The 19,320-nt window shown below is 44.7% G+C and overlaps 2 protein-coding genes across 2 annotated transcripts; one reads left to right on the top strand and one right to left on the bottom strand.

Moving 5' to 3' along the window:
• Positions 1-1,449: 1,449 nt before the first annotated feature.
• LOC100835718 (gibberellin 3-beta-dioxygenase 2-2) lies at positions 1,450-3,395 on the top strand. Its single transcript, XM_003569590.4, has 2 exons — positions 1,450-2,119; positions 2,368-3,395. The coding sequence occupies exons 1-2, from the start codon at positions 1,626-1,628 to the stop codon at positions 3,029-3,031; spliced, it is 1,158 nt and encodes a 385-aa protein (XP_003569638.1). The 5' UTR covers positions 1,450-1,625; the 3' UTR covers positions 3,032-3,395.
• Positions 3,396-8,161: 4,766 nt separating this feature from the next.
• Positions 8,162-18,189, bottom strand: LOC100833268 (ubiquitin carboxyl-terminal hydrolase 14). Its single transcript, XM_024459426.1, has 19 exons — positions 17,990-18,189; positions 17,713-17,890; positions 16,876-16,988; positions 16,459-16,795; positions 15,766-15,860; positions 15,218-15,351; positions 15,085-15,141; positions 14,913-14,990; positions 14,352-14,406; positions 13,614-13,694; positions 12,599-12,797; positions 12,465-12,522; positions 12,261-12,383; positions 11,483-11,571; positions 11,170-11,259; positions 10,911-11,084; positions 10,667-10,791; positions 10,344-10,470; positions 8,162-8,691 (listed from the first exon to the last, which is right to left on the bottom strand). The coding sequence occupies exons 1-19, from the start codon at positions 18,083-18,085 to the stop codon at positions 8,513-8,515; spliced, it is 2,388 nt and encodes a 795-aa protein (XP_024315194.1). The 5' UTR covers positions 18,086-18,189; the 3' UTR covers positions 8,162-8,512.
• Between the last annotated feature and the right edge of the window lie 1,131 nt (positions 18,190-19,320).

Raw genomic sequence — 19,320 nt, 5'->3', positions numbered from 1 at the left:
AAGCCACACACAAACATTTAGGTTTATCCTAAGTCAAATTTCTTTTAAGTTGACTAACTTTATGGAAGGAAACACCGAGATTTACAACACCAGATTAATTAATTACTCAGTTTAATTTGGTCGTTGTATCCTTCATAAGAATCATGTTCATGCTACTATTTTGAAACTAGAAACGGAGTAAATACTGAAATGGCAACACACACAAAATTGATATGCATAAAAAGTTTAACTGTTGTTTTCACCTCATGGATGGCCATATTTTTCGTACCAGAGCTAGAGTCCAGCAGGAGCGCCCCTCGTTTGTCCCTGCATTTAGCATTTAGCATTTGCCTCGGGATCCTCACCACCATTCACTTCAGTGTTTAGACTCACTCTTGTCCTGTTTCTTTCCATGTCCTCGTCGCCACGCCAGCTGTTTTATTTTTTACGCAAAATACTACAGTAGATCACTGTCCACCGATTGATATGGATTGCATTTGGCGTATGCTTTGTTTCTCACATGTGCCAGTAGCTAGTTCTATCATGGAGTGTTTGTAGATAGAATAAAGTGTTGTCTTTTTTTTTTCTTCCCATAAGACCCTGCTTGGCGTGGGTAGATTCTACGGATTTTTAGGAAAATTTTGAGGATCAACTAGATGGTGGCTAAAGATGCATGCAGGCAGGATGCCTCTTACCTGACTTATATTACTCCTACATTAAAGTTTCATTTAACTTTTGAATTCAAGATTTAGAGGCATCCTTTGTCCCATTTGTGTCGTCCTGACGGTAACGGCAGCCCTTGCAAAGCAGGTCGAGTCAACGACCGTTGATTTCTTGCATCCTTCCTTATCATGGATCATGGATGCATCCAGGGAAACACATCCATGATGCGTACGTTATCCTTCAGTCCTTGGCTATTTGAAAAGTCAGCTCCCTTTTGTTCCTCCGGACGAACACTACTATTAATGGCATTTTTCTTACAAACGGGTCGATCGAAAATCGACCTGTCGAAGCAGAGAGACCTACCCTGTGGAGGCCATCCTGGACCAGCTCACCCAAAATTAATTTTCGGGGCCGGCCGGGTGCAGTCGATCTGTGATGACAATAATGATTTTCGGGCGCTTTACGTGCATACGTACAATGCGCGTTAATTAGTTTATTTCATACAGTACACATCTCTGTACGTACAGAATTAATTGGGCGCCAGATATACATACCAGACCAGCCAGCGCCGAGCAGTTGTAGCTATACGTACGTACAGTACATTTGTGTCCTCCAAATTAAATCATCCTCTTTATTTTTGCTCACATTTCGACGTCATTGTCTTCACCAAAAGGTGCTTATCTTTTTTATCTTCTTTTTTTCCCTCTCTCGGTAACCAGTAAGCAAGTAATCAATGGATTCCGCTCTATCTCGTCCTAATCCGCTACGGTCCAAACCTCTTGGCCCCTATAAATACCCCCCCGCCCTTGTACTTCTCTCCTTCATTCCTACATACACACTCAGTTCTCCGTCTTAGCTATCTCGGTGCCGATCGCCGTTACTCACTAGCTAGCTTTCTGCTAGCTTCTTTCCTTCCTTCTGTGCTCACATATACTCCCAGCTGAACTACTGCAAATCAAAGCAAAGTCTCTGCACTACAAGCCATGCCGACGGCGTCGCACCTGACGAGCCCGCGCTACTTCGACTTCCGTGCGGCGCGCGGGGTGCCGGAGTCGCACGCGTGGCCGGGGCTGCACGACCACCCGGTCGTGGACGGCGGCGCCGGCGCCGGCGCCGGGGAAGACGACGCCGACCGGGTCCCCGTCGTGGACATGCGCGCCGACCCTTCCGCCGCGGCCGCGGCGGTGGCGCGCGCGGCGGAGACGTGGGGCGCGTTCCTGCTGGAGGGCCACGGCGTTCCCGAGTCCCTCCTGGCGCGGGTGGAGGAGCGCGTGGCGGGGATGTTCGCGCTGCCGGCGCCGGAGAAGATGCGCGCCGTGCGAGGCCGCGGCGAGTCCTGCGGCTACGGCTCCCCGCCCATCTCCAGCTTCTTCGCCAAGTCCATGTGGTCCGAGGGCTACACCTTCTCCCCGGCACATCTCCGCCGCGACCTCCGCAAGCTCTGGCCCAAGGCCGGCCCAGACTACCTCCTCTTCTGGTATATACTCCCCCCACGCACGTGCCATATACCATCTCTGTCCCCGGCTCGCACGTGACGCCTCATGTGCCCATGCATGCATAAATGACATATACACGCACGCGCCCTCGCCAGCCTTTTTTCTTTCCTTTCCCTTTTGTTGGCTAGCCTGGTGTACATATACGCCAGCTAGACGTATATCACACCTATGTATATACGTACATACATACTTGCTTCATTACTGACAGATACTCTGTATATACGTGCAGTGAGGTGATGGAGGAGTTCCACAGGGAGATGCGCCTGCTAGCGGACAAGCTGCTGGGCCTCTTCCTGCGGGCGCTGGGCCTCACCGCGGACGAGGCCTTGGCCGTGGAAGCGACCCACAGGATCGCCGAAACCATGACGGCCACGACGCACCTCAATTGGTACCCGAGATGCCCGGACCCGAAGCGGGCCTTGGGCCTGATCCCGCACACGGACTCGGGCTACTTCACCTTCGTGCTGCAGAGCCAGGTGCCCGGGCTGCAGCTCTTCCGCCGCGGGCCGGACCGCTGGGTCGCCGTGCCGGCCGTCCCGGGCGCCTTCGTCGTCAACGTCGGCGACCTCTTCTCCATCCTCACAAACGGCCGCTTCCACAGCGTGTTCCATCGCGCTGTGGTTAATAAGGAGAGTCATCGGGTGTCCCTCGGGTACTTCCTCGGCCCGCCGGCCCAGACGAGGGTCGGCCCGTTAGAGGAGGCCCTGACGCCGGCCCGGCCCAAGCCCATGTACCGGCCCGTCACGTGGCCCGAGTACATGACCGTCCGTAAGAAGGCCTTCGCCACCGGCGACTCCGCGCTCCAGATGGTCGCCGTCGATCAAGACGACGACGACGACGCCCAAACGAAATTAGCAAACAGAAAAATAAAAGTGAGCGGAGAAGCTTATTAATGACTTTGATGAGCTCGATTTGGGTAGCTATTAGGGATCGATCGGGAGAAGAGCGTGCGGCTGTCGTCTCGATCGATCGTGTTCGAGGTCTCCTCCATCCATGCATGTAATTAATTAAGAACCAGTTTTTTTTCCTCTCTTTTTTGTCGTGTAAGCAGAGAATTAAGGGCCGCTAGCTTGGATCTACGAGAGAAAGAAAAATAAGGAGCATAGTAGCAGCAGCTAGCGGCGGTTAATGATTGGGCAAGGTGTAGAATAATTGTAATGGGGATCGAGAAGAAGATCGAAGCAGGAAACAAACAAACTGGACTACTGCGTACTACTGGCCAGTTAATTAATTGGGTGGGTTATGATTTGGCCTGTAGCTTAATTGGCATTTAGCACAGGCTGCCTGCAATGCTACAATGCATGCATAGATCGATCTATGCCCGGCCAGTTATATGCTCCGAGGCCAGGCTGCTCAAATGATAGGATGGGAGCATATATGTATATATGTATATAAGCTAGGTAGGTACCAAACCTGATCTTGTACTGGCATGCATGTTGGACATATATACATGTACATGGATGCCAGTACAAGATCGATTGGGCCGGGTTTTGCATGCAGCAGTATGTTCCTCAAGAGAAATAGGCCATGGATGTGCAGCTAGTGCTGCTAGCTAGCTGCATGCAGCTACAACAGTACAACTGTGTGCATAGGACACACCTGGGTAGCTTGTACTGTTGTACACGGAGCTAGAGTCATGGAGATGCTGTTTACATGCAAGCTCTGCAACCAGATGGACATGGACCAGACTCTGCGTGCTCAAATATGCACAACAAGCACAAAGGATGAGACATGGAGGAGAGGCAGCGGCAGAAGCTCGAGAGGAGCGTGTTTACATAAGTACATAACTGTATATACATACCATACATGCAGCATTGTACTTGTACATGGGTGTGGGGTAGTAGAGGGAGTGGCAGTATTCCCCTTTCTGTGGCTCCTGTCGACGTGCGTCCTGAAGGAAGAATGGGCGGGGAAGGAAATTTGGAGAGTGATGTGGAGATCTGCGGGGATCTTTTTCGCCTTTTGGATTCCTCCTGCATGATGCGAAAAGAGACAAGATGCATATGCTCCACGGAGCCGGAGGAGCCCTCCATTAGCCTCTCCCTCCTCAACTAACATTCAGCGTCAGCAGCAGCTAGCTACAGCGTCCTTATTAGCTGCAAGTTGTTGCGAAAACTGGCCGACCAGTACATCATACCCCAGGCGGGCCACGCCAAAAGAGAAGAGATGCCATCTCTGAGAGCTGGGAACATACATGTATGCTTGAACGGGCAAAGAGATTCAGAGGAACTTTAATTAGCAGGAATATTGTTTGAATGAGCAAAGAGAACATAGTAGGTGGTTTTGGACAGTGATCAGCAGTGACTGACTGACTGAGTCTGAGACTCTGAGTGTCTGGTGAATGAGTTGAATGAGCTTGTACGGGCGTGGTGGCATGCATGGGTTATCCATGAAGAACAATCAATGTGTTTGGCGCATGTTGTTTGTCATCAAACTTGAATGGCACGCGCAGAGTTTCTCTGCGCGCGGTGTCGACGTACGCACTCCCAGCTAGCTGGCGGCAACCAAGTCGGTCACCGGAGTAAATGTCCGGCAGACAGGGAAAGTGAGATGTTTGTGTGTACTCAACTCGCCAACGACAAAAACAAAATCCGTGGGAGTAGCAGTAGAATGGAACGTTAATTGGGAACGGAGGTGACGGCTCCGGCTCCGGAAGGCAGATTAATTAGGTGTACAGAGTATAGAGTGCCAGGATGTGTCCATGCCGTGTCTACTGTCTGGACGGCCAGACAGACATGTATACGCGCGGCCGGCCGGTGTCTGGTCTGTCGCTGGCCGGAGCCCGACATTGTTAAGGGCCCAGTCCACCGGCCGGCCGCCGCGCCATTGGCATCGGCATCGGCATTGACAAGTTCCAGGTTCAGGCAAGCAAAGCACGCGGGAGACAGGACGGATGGCGAGAGGTAACGGCACGAAAAGGCGCCGTGCAGGCAACTTGGGATCCTTTCCCCTTCCCCTGGATGCCCAGAGAATGCAGCCATGGGCGCCCGTCGGTTCCTGCTGCTCCCCGCCAGTTCAGGGCTCCATTCCAAGATTAACAGGGAAATGTCCGGAACCAGAAAAAAGAAAGAAAGAAAAGTAGGTTCCGACCGATTGCCTTTCCTCTCCCTGTAGGTGATTCGGTTGGTGCTGCACCGGAAGCATAGCAAGCTAGCGCGCGCGGCACATGAAGGAAAGCGATAGCGCCTGGTTTTCTCAAATTTGGGAAACAAACAGCTACGTAGCAAGTTCGAATTTTTTTTATTTTAACTGGACGGGAAACGCGCCGGCATGGGCCGGACCGGGCCCGAAGCGAGACGAACGTCCGGACCGGCTGGTTGTCGATGAACTAGACGATCGATCCTGCCGGGGCCGTGCCAGCACACACTGTACACTGGCCGGCCAGGACCACCACGTACTGTACGTACACCCAAATAAGGTCCGTCGTTCCGTCAGGTTCTGCGTGCATGCATGGCACAAATCATTGCCAGATGACACCCCAGCAATCCATGCAAACAATTGATACATATCCAGATTCCAGAGTTAAGTTCTCAGGATTCCCCACACCCAGGCCGGCCAGATCGAAACAAAACAAAAGCAATCAAGGAGCTAGCTAGCAATCGACGCCCTCGTATGTTGGGACGGAGGGAGTATTTTCTTTTGCCATCCGTCTTTGGTCCTTTGTTCTATTTGTGTACAAACGGAAGCTTTCGGTTTTTGGGTGCACCAGGCTGGAGACGGAGACGGTTGCACGGGATATATCCAACGGGCTGGCAGCATGTTGCGAGAATTCAGGATGCATAGACGGCTTCAGAATTCTTGTTTTATTTGACTTATTTTTGTTTCGACTTTGTGTGACCCATGATTTATGTACTGTGATGACGTAACGTTGCAATAAAATGGGCTGGGAAGCTCCCATTTTCGAAAAAAAAAGTACTGCGCAGCACTTGATGATGCGCGCGGCGCCTACCTGCAGCTAGCTTGTTGCGTGCCTCATCAATGGTGATCAAAACACCGTGATCCCAGATCAATCGCGATCGACAGCGCATATATGGCGCGCGGCGCAAGCGTAGCTCGCTGTTGCAAAGGCTTGCAGGAGCTAGAAAATCTCTCGCTCACATCACATGTACACTTGCTCAAACTTCCGGTAACACACAAGAAACCACAACTTACTTGCTTAAGCATGTCAGTACTTGTGCCACTAGCTATAGCTACCTGCACATCTTCCTGTTTTTGCTTATTCGAATAGATAACGCACACAGCCGCCGCTGTTCCGTACAACATTCCACGTACCTGCAGCCAGTGCCACACCGGCGAGCTACGCACAGGCCAAGATCGGTCCGTACGTACGTACGTAGCGGAGACGGGAGACCAGCTGACTGATTATTCCGATCGATTTACGCACGTGCCATGCTGCCACCCCTGCCCTGCGCGCGTACCTACGCACTGCAGTCTCCAAACCAAACCCCGAACAAAACCTTCAGTTATCCAGCAATGTCAACAATAATTCCTTGCATGCCATTCATGCCATATAGAGTAGTAGATAGGTACTGTACGTATTAGCTAGCTATCGCTTGCCAGCACTCACTCATGATGACTCATCTATCTACCCACATATCAATCAGTCTATGTATTATGTGCACCTGTCCACATCTCTCTGCATCTGCATGCAATGCAGTCTAGACGGCAACTGAACAGCTCACGGAACAGAGAAGATCGGAGGAGCAGAGCAAATTGCCCTTCGATCGCATTGCCTGGACGACATGGATCGATGATGAACCTGCCGCACTGCACGTCTGCAGCACGCACCCTGCTTGTCTTCCGTCCCATTGACGTCATGCAAAAGCTGAAAGAGCCGGTCGGACACCTCGCTGTGGGCTCGATCGGTCGATGGCCTGAGTGCCGATCAAAGCTTTACACATGCAGGGAGCAACAATGACCCCAACGTACGGATAGTGATTTCGTTAAGCAGAGACCAAGGTTTCTGAAATATCTCGAGGCCCCCCTCCGTCCACTGCTGCGCTAGCTGTAGGGAAAAACTAGTACTCGAGCTGTTAGGCGCCACAACAGAATGAAAACGGCAGATGTCACCGTATTCCCCGTACATTGCGTCATCGCACATTTTGCGCAAAGTCACGATGAAATTACATGCATGATCGACGTCCGTTGTTGGTTGGATGCATCTTCGGGAGCAGATTCGAGGACTATATAACCAACTGTCGCGAAACCGATGGCAATGCTCGTAGAGTCCAGCAGTTGACTTACTACAAGGAAGCATTGCTGAAGTGATCCATATATTCGTGAACGACCAAACCTCCTCTGGAATGGTACGTATCGAACCACGTTGGGCACCAGAGATCGGCACGTGGTATTAACTAACGATACTAGGCCTGATTTATGGGATGACAGCTCTATCTATCACCATGTTTTGGAGCCAAAGGTAGCCATCGATCATTCCTGATGGTCCTATGGGGGGCTACGTTACGTACTGGACTACTGGTGGTTGGGTTCTGGGACGTTGTAGCTAGGAGAACCTCTGCCTCGTTCTTGTTTTGGATAAGAGTACAACTGGTACGCGTGAGATGGGATCTGGTTAACTAACTTATGATGGCCAGGGCCCTGGGACCTGGGTCCGTCCAGGGTTGGGTACTGACAGTGGCGTGTGGAGGTCCCGACAGACGAGACAACCGGGCTCCTCCTGGGGGAAGACGTCTTGTGCCGGGCCGGGCACATGCAGGTGCAGGGAACCAGCCGCGTCATGTGCGCGCTCGTGTCGCGCGGGGCAGACCGACCAGACCCGGCCCGACGCCGCCGTCTAATCAGCCGAACGCGCAATCGTCAGCTGCAGTCAGCCGAATCACCACTTCAACCTTCCCTGTAACTACAGCGTTGTAAAGAAACACTATTGGACAAGAAGAGCGGCAGTGGTCGCTTGCTTCCACGCGGGTGAGCACTGTGCAGCCCTGCATGGGCCTTTAGATGTCTACTATTAGCAGGCTTGCGATTGTTATCGTGTTTAAGTCACTGAGAACACGGATGCAAACTAACATCCAATACAATCAGCTTCGGCTAAGGGAAGTGCGGAGGATACATAACATATTGATGCATGCTAAAAAAGTACTGGTTTGCCTTTGAGTTGTGCTATAAAAGAATTTGCGGTCAAGGGAACCAACGGAATGCTGACGACTCCCATACAACAATTCAACCATTTCATAGCATCGTACCAAAGACAATTGTAACTGGAAGTGCCAATTGATACTGTCTGAGCGAACAAAGAAATGTCCCAAGTCCCTGAAGTCGATTGGCACGCAAGTCAAGCGACTTTCCGCCGTGCTTCTGATGAAATGTGTGCATGAACTTTTGACTTCCTGGTATTTTGACTGTAACCGTCTATTTTAACTGCTTATCCTCTGGAAGAAATAAAGGTATCCCATATCTTTGGGCAGGTCAACTGATGCAGCAACTTTACTGTCGTTGAAGATTGCCCACCTCCCGTCTTTCAGGACATGGGCGACATAGTGCCCACAGTGGGTAGAGGTGCCCATATGGCTCACAAATGCCACCAGCTTGTATCCTGGACAGCATAATTATTGTTAACAATTTAACAGTGCTAACAAATTTCAGCCATTATGCGATCAACTATAAATCAGAAACAGAAGCAACCACAGCGTTCTTGACATGCTTATTAGATTTAGACAGAACAGTTAAGCAGATGAAACAGTCACTGGGATACAACGTTGCTTATTGCCTGTTTTTTCAAAGGTTAAGTACTACTCCCATGAACATAAAAGAATTTAATTTGAAACAACCGTTTTTAACTGTGATAAACTGACAACTCCCTCCAGTCCACAAAAACATGACATTTCTGACAACATTTAAATATTTTGAAGAAACTAGGTTTGTTATACTGCAGTATTAATTAATGGTCAATGATAATATTTTGAAGACTGAAATGTCCAAAACACCATCTTTTTTAAGACTGGATGGAGTTAATAAGGTAGAGAGGCGAACTTTTCACAATGTATAAACAACCCTTGAACAGTTCAGAGTTTTTCGTCCAACTGGCACTACAAACAGGGAGTACTAAATGGCCATTACACTGGTTCCTAGTGATGGGAAGACGTGTCTATGCGGTAGACAGAAAAGCAGACAGGTAGTTACATTGCTACGAGATGGTTGGAAAGGGTACCATATCCAATTATCCACATCCAGTAATATATTGTTCACCAGATACACTTGGATACGATCCACAAATACTATTTCAATAGTAAGGAAAAATAATTTCTATTGGGCAAATAGGAGTATTTAAAAAAAGTCGGCAGTGCATTACTTTGTGGAAACATTGCGGACACACACCAGATATATAGCCCAGCACAACAAGTTTGCAAGTTAAACCGTAAGGGAGGGTGAGAGTCCGTATTTTTGGACATTGATGTATATCAGTCCGATACCAATACTTGTTACGTGTATCATACATGCTGAATAGGGTAGTTATTTATTTGCAGTAGAGCTGCAAATTTTTGACCCTCAGGGTACCCGTTGACCCACCTTAGTTCAACCAAATGAACTAAAATTTTAAAGTGACACAACTTTTTGGAAAACTAGTTCATTTGTTTGAACCAAGGAGGGTCAAAGGGTACCCTGTGGGTCAAAAATTTGCAGCTCTAATTTGCAGCCATGACATAGGTCAGTTATTCATTTGCATAAGACCATAACTCCAGATGAAGTCAATGAAAAGGGCTGGAGAAACTTACTGCCACTTCCATCTGGTATGTGTGAGTCATCATCTTTTACATTGCTTGTTGAAGACTCAGCAGATACGGAGCTAGATGCTTCAGGGTGACTGAAAACCCAGTCCGTGGCTCTCTCAATATTCCCACCCTAATACATGACAAAATAAGGAAAAATAATTTCTATTGGGCAAATAGGAGTATTTAAAAAAAGTCGGCAGTGCATTACTTTGTGGAAACATTGCGGACACACACCAGATATATAGCCCAGCACAACAAGTTTGCAAGTTAAACCGTAAGGGAGGGTGAGAGTCCGTATTTTTGGACATTGATGTATATCAGTCCGATACCAATACTTGTTACGTGTATCATACATGCTGAATAGGGTAGTTATTTATTTGCAGCTCTAATTTGCAGCCATGACATAGGTCAGTTATTCATTTGCATAAGACCATAACTCCAGATGAAGTCAATGAAAAGGGCTGGAGAAACTTACTGCCACTTCCATCTGGTATGTGTGAGTCATCATCTTTTACATTGCTTGTTGAAGACTCAGCAGATACGGAGCTAGATGCTTCAGGGTGACTGAAAACCCAGTCCGTGGCTCTCTCAATATTCCCACCCTAATACATGACAAAACAAGAGTATCAAGGACATGGCCAAGTTAATTGGCATTACCGCATTAGTACAAGAGGAAAATGCAAGGCTGATGTGAAAAATAGTACTAAACACCAACTTTCCAAAGGAAGGCCAACAATGATGTCTCTTCTTGTAAAAAAACATTGGTGACCATGATGTAATCATAAAAAACATTCTTACTGAAGCTTTCAAGGCCATTCGAGCAACATCTTCTTGGAATCCAAACGAAACAAGAGTTTGAACACTTGATTCATCAATAGCGTCTTCAGAAGGCTTTTGATCTTGAGATAATGGATCATCAATATCTGCACAAGTTGATAGCAGTCTCTTCTGTCACAGTTACAACTAATAATAGAATGATCATTTCAAGATGAATAAAATGTAGAATAATCAACAATGGAACCTTTTGTTTCTGCATACCAACCTGGATCATCCATGTGAGAGAGAAGCCAATTCATCGCCTCCTCGACTCCTGTATTCGATGTATTAATAGCAGCTTTCTGACAGTGGAAGTAATTGAACCCCATGCTTGCAAGCTGGGATACAATGTCCTCATTGGCAACAGGTTGAGCGGGTTCAGCTTTGCTGCCACAAGAAGCTGAAAGGATGATACTGCTAAGTCATTAAACATGAAAGGGGAAAGTAGAGCATGTTAAAAAGGAACAAATAGTTGGCAATCGAACCTCCTTCAGGTAGTAGCTCTTCCCCAGGCTGTACACCTTTGCTGCGCATGTGCGAGATATCGATAATATCCGGCACATCAATATAAACATCTGAGAGGGAAATAAGATGTCATGACTCGAGACATCGATATGATGGAAACAATTTGAATAGCCTAGATCGAATGGCAAATACTGTGGATCAGAGATGTTAGCATCACCAAACCATCACTTTTCCTAAAACTTTCAGGCACGGTCCATTAACTTTACCCAAGACAATCTCGAGTAATATCAGACTTCTAACAGCCTAAATTGATGAAAGAGTGGGGAGGATTACCAAGCTTTTTCGGCACCCATCCTGCTTCCATTACAAACTTGCGCATCTGCAGCACCAGGTAATCAGGAAATGTTTTAAAGCCAGCAGTCCTGCGATGATACATTTATTTCGTTAACCATGGAGCTAAATCATTTGGCAATAAGGAGCATCTCACATTTATAAGACGCCGTCCAACACAAAAATCCAATCATTATAAATAAGCATGCAACATTGCTATTCATTACTTCCACGTAAAAATGTAAAATATTCTTAATGATCCAGAGAAGACAATTAGCAGATAAAATTGTCCAACGGTTCATGAAACATTCTCAGTAACTACCGCTCATGTATCCTCAGATTACTGGTGCACTGACGACTGTACATCCAAACTAACTGACCTAATACCATATTGGAGTGCAGTTTATAGAACTAAGCTGTTGTTGTAATGGTATATTTAAGTACTAATAGGTCGAATTGCGCGAGCATTACATTTCAATTGCACTGATTGACACTTACTAGGCTAATTTCCATGTGAATTCTAAAAGTGGTTGGTCATGAAATTCAACGTTTTCTTGGCTTGACTTTAAGCTAACCAGGAGAAAGCATCCCTTTCACATTGTTCCATCTTGATATATTATAGTTCCAAGGAAAATTGAGCATTTCCAATCAGATAAACACTAAATTTACTGATTGCACGAATGTGGAACAATGCTGTAGTCCATGAATGTGCATGAGGAACTGGTGCTAATAAAATCCTTTAACCCATCACAGAATAGAGATTTAACATATATATGCATACTTAATTGCTGTCGTCTTTGAATTTAATGCAGTGCTGTAAAAATCAGGAATTTCGTCTTCGCCTGAAAAACTTGCTAAGCATGCCTCCAGTGGGACTCTTGGTCTCACGACTTCCTCATTAGATCTGTCATGGAAATAAATTGGCACAGATGTCATAAGACTAAGTCACTAGGCAGTACGCACTGCAAGAACTATGAATACTTACACTTCCTTTCCATCCAAGTCCATGGCTGCTTTCTTCTCATTAAACACTTCTAGCTGCTCTGCATAACCCACAGATGTGAATGTTCTATAATACCTTTAATACTATACAAGAACAAACAAAACTTTAAAAGACACCTTTGTTACTTGCTTCATGCAGTGGTATGCTCAGCGAGAGAATGTAGTCAGAACGTTTGTTGTAAGAAACTTTCCCAGAAGGGCATTGAACCCGCTCCTCAATTACAAACTTAAAACCCGTAAAAGGATTTAACTCGTGGTTTCCAGGGTTTGCCTGATCAACTTTATCAATAAGATGAAGGAAGAAGTCAAGGGCATCCTGCGATGGAAGAAACTCGTTGCACTCAAAACTGTAGTTCAGTAAATTGAAAAAAAAAAATGCAAATAGGTAGCAACATGATCACAATATTAAAATGAAATGGTCAATTTTTTACCCCTCAACTGTTGCCAGAGTATATTCGAAGGAAATGATCACAAAATCCGTAATTCGAACGAAAGTCCATTTCCAACCGTCAAGTCTTAAAACAAGACAAATTAACAACCCCAACTACCAAAACATCATATTACCCTCCACAATCAATCTAAAGTTGTTTTGCATGATGTACCAATTCACAAATGTGGCAGCATAACTAGTGTTGTCGGCAAATAAACTTACACCTTGTTTGGCAACCAATGGAAAAGGGAACAGGAGTTCAGAGGACACAGTTGGTACATGATAAGTTATGAGATTAGCATTTTAACCGTGGGGATTTAGAACGCTTCCCCTGTTAGGTTGGTGTGAATTCAGGAGATTAGCGTAGAGATCATAACATAAGTTATGATGACAGCTGGAATGTTCTCTAGAAATCAATTCCCTCACAATTTTCCACCCCAATTCCTATAATTAAAATGGTGGAGCTGTCCAATCCCACATAAATTCTCATTCCCACCAACCAGAGAGATGAATTTACACCTCACCACTCTCCACCTCCCACTCCCATTCCTCAATTCCCTCCAACCAAACATGACATTAAAGAAAAAGGAAATTAGAAGAAAAATCACTGGAAAAAAAAACAGAAAATCACTCTGTACAGGGACTCTACTTGGAAATTTAAAAAGGAGAACACATAGGTTTGGACAATGGGCGCAAAGGTACCTGTTGTCTCATACTGGAAAATTCAGGATGATTTGCTGCAATAACTGACTTGAACATACGGGGACGTATTCCTTCTTGTCCCTGTAAATTGACCACATAACACTGGGTGCATCAACACAAAGTTGGTCCGACGGTATTTGTAAAGCGCCAGAGGCAATATAACGAGAACAGTTCAGTACAGCAATTTAGAACGAAACTTGCTGAATATAACACATCATGCACCAGAAAGCCAGATAGGACAACAGAACATTTGTCCCTCAGAAGCACTTATTTCCGACCAATCCTAAAACAAATGATTTCAAGGTTGTGAAGCACCATTGATGCGCAACATCATTCTCACATATACTCTCCCTTAACTATTCTAGACAGAAAACATGAAATTACCATTGGTGATAAGATTATCAGGAAGCTCAGTGTAGCACAGTGAAAGAAAGTTCAAAGTTCCATCCCCTTTCATTAAATATTCAAAAGATATCCAAGGAAATTGGTGGAGTCTAATCTATCATGCACCATTTTAAACAAATAAATAACCGACCACACCAAATAACTTTACACGCGGACTTGGATTGCCTATCAGTTGAAAGAAAATAAGGAAGACCACAAAAGTATTGCTTAAAAGGTAAACAAAATCAAGCAAGAAGGAATCTACTCCAGACTGAATAATTAGACACCCATGTGAACACCACCACCGCAACAGGCACCTACCAACAATAGATAAACACAGGCACAAATTCTTACCTCCTGATTGCGAACAGAATATTTGCCAGAGAGCATACCGTGTGCCAACTTTGTCCTGAAAAAGAAAGCAAACCTTATAAGGACACATATATATTGATTAACTATTGCACAGAAACGCAAAATCTTACCCTTCTAAGTTGGGACAGAAAATAGATACCACAATGATTTTAGTTTTTTATGATTACGCCTCAGTTGTATTCAGTTCAGCAAAATGTTACCAAGAAGAATAATGTTACCAACACAGTTTTGTTTCTACAACATGATGCCTGATTGAATTAACATTGCCAACAGACACAGACATTGTGGTTTGAAGAAACCAGCTATTCTATAACTATACGCTAATACCCACCTAGTCAACTAGGACGAATTGCCCAGGTGGGAGGTGTGTAGGTGACCAAAAAGTGCCAGCAGAGAACAAAAAATGACTGACCAAACCCAGATCTAAGAGTAATGTTGTTTGTGGCGGCAGGTCGGTAGCAATAAAACTGCAAGGATATGATGCTTTTAACACATTCTGAATGCACAACCCCCCAAACTCATAGATCAACAGTGAGAGCTTACATTTGCATGTTTAAGTCCAACGTTGGATCTGCTTGGGAAATTGCAAATGCAGCTTTCAAGCTCTGCTTCTCAAAGTATCTGAAATAATCCACTGAATAAATGGAAGTGCAGATCCAACTTAAGGCGGAAAGATAATAAGTAGCAAAGTATTATATATTGAAGTAGAACTAACCGTGATATAAAAGGATGGGTTGAAAACATAACTTGCATAATTGAAGCCATGTAGCAACTGTAAGGAAGAAAAGATATGAATTAAGACAACTTATTAGAAGATAAAATAAACTCATGTCATCAAACCACAATACCTATTTCCAAGATTTGCAAGACCAGTATAACCTGGTCCAAATAAAAGTTCGGCATCTTTCCCACTTTCTTGTATTCTATTCCAATCAAAATTTGTGTTGTGGTCAAGTTCTCTTTCAGCAGTAGTCATCTCTGTCTGCAACAAAGAAAATAGCTCCTTGTATAAGGGAAGGGCAAAAAAAAGAACTGTCTATTAATGCGTTGCCAGTTGTAAATTTGATCCGTGTCCATAAAAATATCATAGATTACTTGGTCATTTACAACAATTCATAAAGCAACTCAATCTACTCATATTTAAAAATCATTACCAGGCATCCGCATCATCTAACAATTTTTGTACATATAAAGCAATTAATATTCAGTACCTAATTATAATCTGAATTTATGCTTGATGTTCACTACATCAATTCTACAATCAGGTGTTCCATAGTAGTATGTGTGCCGTAAAAAACAATTGACTTGACCACATATGAAAGAAAAACGTATAAAATTCATATTACGTACAACCAGATTCACACATAGAGTGCCATGAAAAAAGCTGGTATCTTACCTTTTGGAGTGAAGAAAAATCGATGCCAAAATGTGACAAGTGCTGAGCTAATAGTGGATCTTCAACACTATCATCTTCCGGGTATGAGTAAACGTCTGAGCTGTCACAGAAAATCTGGGATGAATAGGTACTTTATAAAAGAAAAAAGAAATGAAATAAGCAACTGTTGCTGTTGCAATAAGAATACTCTTAGTCATGCTTAACAAGGTATGTAGGCAAGACATACTAAAAAGCCAAAAATACAAGATTACTACCCTATGTAGATAACAGATTATGTGGTATGAACTATAAAACAAATATTAAAGAATAGCTGTAGAGGTTTAGACCAACCAGAAACTTTTGGGGACTTAATTTAAAAATGCATCTTCAATACTTCTTGCATTGTACTCATTAATAAGTGGAAGGACTTATATATCATCAGGACGAACGGTGAATAAACGTTTCAAACAATTAATCCTAATGCATAAGTGAACTAATCGGATCTTTTCAAGTACCAATTAAAGTATACTGTTCCATCAGCACCTTATGTTGAACCTACAGCTTCCATTCTCACATGACCAATTTAGAGATCAAAAGGTTGGGTTCCACACTAACAAACTGACACAGCATCGTCACCCAAGGATGAGGTACCTAGAGTAACAAAAGAAATAAAAGAGGAAATCCAGAAATGCAAAAGTTTAACAATAGCATTACCTGCTGCTTCCAAATCAGCAGTAATTGTTCCAAGCTTTACAGCAAGAGGATATTTAGTCTGCTGGTAGTGTTCAACAGCATGATTATTCCCACCACTTCCATCCCAAAGCCGCCTCCCACAGAGGATCATACCATCAGTTAAATTTAACCAGAGGTTCTCAGTTTTATCGCACTTGCTACATTTCCATCCAGTAGGAGGCACAATAACGCCATTGCCTAGTTGCTGCAAATCCATAGCAAATGCACTGACATTCTTCTTGTCAGCAACCCAAGAAGCCAGTTGTTGCTTCCTATCAGCACTTTCAGCAAGTATAACTTTATCAACTGCAAGCCTGACCTGCAGATTTCTAGTACAGTAAATAACTAACAACCATGCATATAACAGCTTCAATATTCTACACTGAAAATAAAATTTACCTTCTCGGGCAAGTCAACTGATGGAAACGGGAGAGAGATGAATTCAGGTAAGATTACAATTTCATAAGTAACATCATATTCAGGTTCTTGATCAGTAAAACCTCCCTCCACTCCTATCAATCCAAGAAAGGGATTAGTGAAGATGGTAATTGCTTCCAATGAAAAATATAGACCGACCAGAACTTTGGGACCCACATTCATCTATCTGTAAGCACGGGAACAAAGAACACGCTATGCAATTTTTATGATCTTACCACAATACCACTTATTCTTAAAATCCAAATACAGATAAGTTCTATCACAAAACTCGGTATGATACTATAGACAATTAGCATAAACAATGTCACAAAATACTAGAGACAGAAAGACGATCAAATAACAATAATTGCTGCAAGGCAAGAGCACAGCAAACAAAAAATTATACCAGGACGTCATCTTTCTACACTATAACGAGCAATGTTATCTTTCAAATAATAAAGTAACGTAACATAGGAACTCTTAATAAGGTAAAACAAACCAAAGCTAATACAGACATAGTAGAGTAATGGTGATCAAAGCTACAACAGGACACATCATATCAGGCACATTCAGCACAAATTCCTATGCTACATGGTGAAACTGCTCCACAATAACTCAATGATGTAAACCCAGAGATATTATGTCATTTTTGCCTGTCATCCCTTTTAATCAATAACCACATTAAGCAAGCCCAAACAGAAACAATTACACTGCCAAACAATGCATGCCCATTCAGATAGGCCATAGGTTATTCACAATTACATAGAATTAAATCGAATTTAACAACAGTAAACACGCTGTGAATGAAGCGTGGCATACCGATGGCGAGTAGGGTGGGCTTCTTCAGCGGGCGATCCGCCTCGTCAGGTTCCGGCTTGCGGCGCTGCACGATGTGGAGGTACACGGGGTTCTCCGTCTTCTCGAAGTTCCAGGCCACGTGCTCCTTCCCGAACCCCAGGAACGAGTTCATGTCCACGTACAGCCCCCCCTCCGACCTCTGCAACAGCAGGCACGAAAACAACGCGCGTCAAAACCATCGTATCCCTAGCGCGATCGAAGCGGAGAGGAGGTACAGGGGTGAGGGAGGGTGGTTTACAGGGGTGTCGAAGGAGACGCAGCACTCGTCCTTGTGGATGCGGTTGGTGGGCTCCGGGATGCGGACCTTGTGGAGGCGCGAGCGGAGGAGATCCATGGCCGCGGGCGGCGCCGGGCGGCGGTGGAGGTGGGTCGCGCCTAGGGTTTTGGGGGCGGGGGGTGGGAGACGGCGAGGCAGAGAGGAGAGGAGATTAGAACGAAAATGGGTTTTGGACTTGGAGAAGGGAAGCAGCAGGGGTTAAGTTAAGTTAAACACGATGCCCGTATAGCCGGTGCCCGGTGGTCTCCGGGTGCGTTGGACACTTGGACTTCGAATCTTCGATCGATCCGTAGAAACTTCTTTCCTTTAGAAAAATCAATTTGAGCAACTTGATCGAGGATTCTGAATTACTCAATGCTCCTTAGCCGGTTTACATTTTTTTTCATCTCAGCAATTAGGTTATTTTTTAAATTTTAGAGAATGGTTCATGCTGCCGCCTTATTCTTATGGCTCGAGTTTTACCTGCGGCAGACATGTTTTCATTAAGATGAAATTTTTCGGATGGTTGTTGGGCTGCAACCTGATTTGCAAAGAAATCACCGACCACAATGTTTGTTCACACTGTCCAATTACAATGAAAACATGCATCCACATTTTCTTCGTTTGTTGGTCACTCTGCAAATTACCGACCCACCTCAATTTGACCAAGAATGTTTCTCTCGAACCTTTGGAATATCTTGGAAGTCAAGAAACAATGTTGTACTGGATTTTGTAATTCTTCTTCCTAATATTTCTAATTATGCGTAATGTTCTAAACAACACCACCTTATGGTCTCATTGGCTTGAAAAGGCCTATCAAAAGATATGCGCCAACTCTTGGCGTGAATACCTCTCTTCACATCTCTCAAACTATGTAACCTCTTCGGTTGAGTAATGATTCTGGGGAGATCAAATCACCTCGGTGATTCATTAAAAAGAGATAGGATTGATTTTGAGACTAGACAATAAAGTCAAAAGATATAAACTAAAATCGACGTGATATTGTGCAAAAGACGAAGAAAAATGAGCATAGAAACGTCAAAACAACGAAACCAAAAGCAACTTGAGATCACTCTGAAGCCTAACAAACGTGTCTATCAGGACGATTGTGTATTACCTTTCGCAAGATCGCAAACGAAACGGATCAGTCCAAGAAAACATCGCAAAAACGAGCATAGAGCTTGGAGCATAGCCTGTGGTTTCTCCGTCGATCTCCTTCCTCAGTTCATCTACCACCGTGCTCTGATGACCAGTGTGCTCTACGAGTTATCAATCCTCCGTATTATGTGAGTTCGTGTTGGGTTGATGTTAAC

The sequence above is a fragment of the Brachypodium distachyon genome, chromosome 2 (genome assembly GCF_000005505.3).
Source record: "Brachypodium distachyon strain Bd21 chromosome 2, Brachypodium_distachyon_v3.0, whole genome shotgun sequence".
NCBI lineage: Eukaryota > Viridiplantae > Streptophyta > Magnoliopsida > Poales > Poaceae > Brachypodium > Brachypodium distachyon.
The sequence above is the reverse complement of the archived record's forward strand: the minus strand, read 5'-3'. Positions and strand labels throughout refer to the sequence as shown.